Consider the following 3,051-nt stretch of genomic DNA (forward strand, 5'->3'; position numbering starts at 1 on the left):
ATGTATTTTTTTCAAGGTTGAAAAATGTGTAGTAATTGATCACCCCACGTATCTCTCCTCTCTACGACAAATTGGAGGAAGTACATTCACCGCCCTAAGAGCATCAACATCCAACTTAGGTCAAGGTATTTTGTACCTTGCCAAACAGTCAGCAATTGTTTAAATAACATGGAGAATATTAATTTTCTGATTGTTTCACCCACTCCAAGCCAATGCCAAAAACCACCTAACCATTCGCCCGGTCGTTACTGTCGCGCCAGTTAGCAGAGTTCCTTCAGTTGTTCTTGGAAGTGATTGGAAACCTTTGCGAGAAACAGAATCTCCAGCACAGGTCGACGAGTGTGGAGTAGGCTCAGCAGCTCCTTGAGCGGTTTGGGTGCATACAACTCCAGCTGATTTACTTTTAGATGACCATAAGTCCAGCTCGGGTTCAGCTACAGCTTCTTAACCACGGCTCCTTATTTGTCTGATGTACCTGTAGAACCTATAGGCAATCCTGAATTTAGATTCGGTCAACTAAATTATTGAAGCTTGATCAATGACAATGGCCAAGTGCGGATACTAGAAAGTACCGCCGGATGATGTAAAACCGAGGGAAATAACTTTCCCCGCAATGAGTGACACCTCAAAACCACTCTTGGCTTTGATGTGGTTAAGGCAGCTATCGACTACTCGGCGTAGTTTGGAGATCCCATGGCTTCCGATGAAAACAAATGCGACTCAGATTTGCACATGCTTAATAGCACCACCGGTGAAAGCCCTCTGGCTGCTGAAAAAGGTAAACCGACCTCTGACGTGCAGGACTGGTGTACGATTGGGAGTTTTAGGACATCTTCAGGATGATGGCTAAATATTTTCATTTTGTTTGAAAATGTGTTAATTTTTTTGTACCCACGACTATCAAGAAATGGGACATTACCCCAAACGTCTGATGAATTTACCGCCGTGAAAAAGATTCGGTTTAAAATATGTTAAATATTAAAATATTTGTGTGATACCAGAGGCAAAATCTATGAATTGATTCAATATTATTTGGCAGTTGACTTCTTTTTTTTTGTTAAATGGATTTCGGTTCACAACGGCAAATAAAAATTTTATAAAATTCTTCATTATGTATTGTAAGATTCGTTTCGTAATCCAATAATCGGATTTAAACGAAATAAGTGTAGGCCACGTCTAAGGTACCACCTTCCTTTAGAAAAAGAATTATAGAAATCAGTTAACGTTGTCCAAAAAAAAAAAAAAATATATATATATATATATTCCGACGAATTGATAATTCTCCTTTTTTAAAGTCGGTTAAAAAGGAGCTCGTCCAAATACGTAGAAAAATGTCGAATATTCTAAATATTTTGTTATATTTCTAGTATATTTTTTTTTTGAAATTAACTCACAAGTTTCTCGGTCGATTAATGAACTTTACATATACAGCATCCTTAAAAATACCTTAACATTTATCAAAATCTAACAAAATTGTATGGGCATGTATGTATGGTATCTCTCCAAGTAAGCTTTCCTTTAGTTGAAAGATACAAATGACTCTGCATTAATATTGAAATTTCACTAAAAACTTTGGTTTCCTTTTTTCATTTTTTTCTCAAATTTGGCATTTACTCTTCGCCCATTAAAACACACATGAAGCGCCAAAATGATTGCATACTTAAATACTTACATACATACGATACCTACATATATATGTATGTATGATGGAGTATGTATGATGGAGTTCTCCGTACCGAATTGCCTGAGGGATCATCCATAGTGGGTTTTGCAGACGACATTGCGGTAGTAGTGTCTGCGAAACTGCTTGATGTCATATGCGAAAAGGTAGCATCATCAGTCGGCGTGATTAATAGCTGGTTAAATAGCTTCGGCCTGAAGCTAGCCGAGCAAAAAACAGAAGCAATACTTATCTCGAGTCGTAAGAAACTAGAGGAGGTAGCGCTAAAAATTGGCGACCACACCATCACGACGAAACCCACAATTAAATACCTGGGAGTGGTGCTAGACAAGCGTCTTACTTTCAGCGCCCACCTGAGCTATGTGAGAGAGAAAGCAGCTTCAACGATCACGGGACTATCGCGAATAATGCTTAATACGCGAGGACCGAAACAGCGCAGGCGTTTACTCTTAGCGAACGTGGTTAAAAGCCAAATACTGTATGCGGCCCCAATTTGGTCAAACGCCGCACAGTGTCCATCATACTTCCGCGGAGTCAACTCAACATACCGTTTATGCGCGCTCCGAGTTCGCAGCGCCTTCAGAACAGTGTCGGACGAAGCAGCTTTCGTAATCGGCAGTATGATACCCGTAGATATACTAGCAAGAGAATCGACGGTCCTTGCATCCACGCGGCGTACTCTAACTCAACTAGACCGACATCAAGCCCGGCAAAGCAGCGTTACGGAGTGGCAAAACAGGTGGAATAGTACGACTAAAGGTCGTTGGACCTATCGCTGCATACCAAACCTGGTATCCTGGCTTAATAGAACGCATGGCGAAGTAGATTTTTATCTGAGCCAGTTCTTGAGTGGTCATGGCTGTTTTAAGGCATACCTGTTTAAATTCAAACATGAGCACGACCCCTACTGCGACTTCTGTCTAAGTGGCGTGGAAGAAGATGTCCACCACGTATTCTTTGAGTGCCCTCGTTTCCATCGGCAGATGAACCAACTTAAACTTGCCGTTGGAGGGGTGTTTACGCCACAGTCAGTAGTCGACTATATGGTGAAAGGAACCAGCGAATGGGCATCCACCAGCGATACACTAACTTCGATTTTGAAGGAACTGAGGGACCTAGAGAGACAGCGGCGTATCAGCCGTGCTTAAGCCAACTCTTAGCATAGCCGCGGACTGGAACTAAACTATGATGCTCACCAACCAAAGCGTAGGCGCGGACTGGAACCTAGGCCGTTCCAGCCGCTCGAGCAGTGCGGCTTAGAAAGTTGTGCTTTCAGACCGCACCTTGAACATGAAATCTAACAATTAAAGCGCATGCGTGGACTGGAACTTAGGGCGTTCCAGCCGCTCAGGTGGCAATCTCGAAAATTT

General features: G+C 42.1%; 1 protein-coding gene across 1 annotated transcript; it reads left to right on the forward strand.

The window, feature by feature from the left end:
* Window positions 1-2,088: 2,088 nt before the first annotated feature.
* LOC118757397 lies at window positions 2,089-2,829 on the forward strand. The gene has a single exon (XM_036492112.1). The coding sequence runs from the start codon at window positions 2,089-2,091 to the stop codon at window positions 2,827-2,829; it is 741 nt and encodes a 246-aa protein (XP_036348005.1).
* The last annotated feature ends 222 nt before the right edge of the window (window positions 2,830-3,051 follow it).

This window comes from Rhagoletis pomonella, unplaced genomic scaffold, assembly GCF_013731165.1.
Source record: "Rhagoletis pomonella isolate Grant_MI unplaced genomic scaffold, Rhpom_1.0 Rhpom_scaffold_17336, whole genome shotgun sequence".
In the NCBI taxonomy this organism is placed as follows: Eukaryota; Metazoa; Arthropoda; class Insecta; order Diptera; family Tephritidae; genus Rhagoletis; species Rhagoletis pomonella.

Coding starts and splice junctions, on each gene's coding strand:
- LOC118757397 (XM_036492112.1), top strand. CDS start 2,089: ATGCTTAATACGCGAGGACCGAAACAGCGCAGGCGTTTACTCTTAGCG.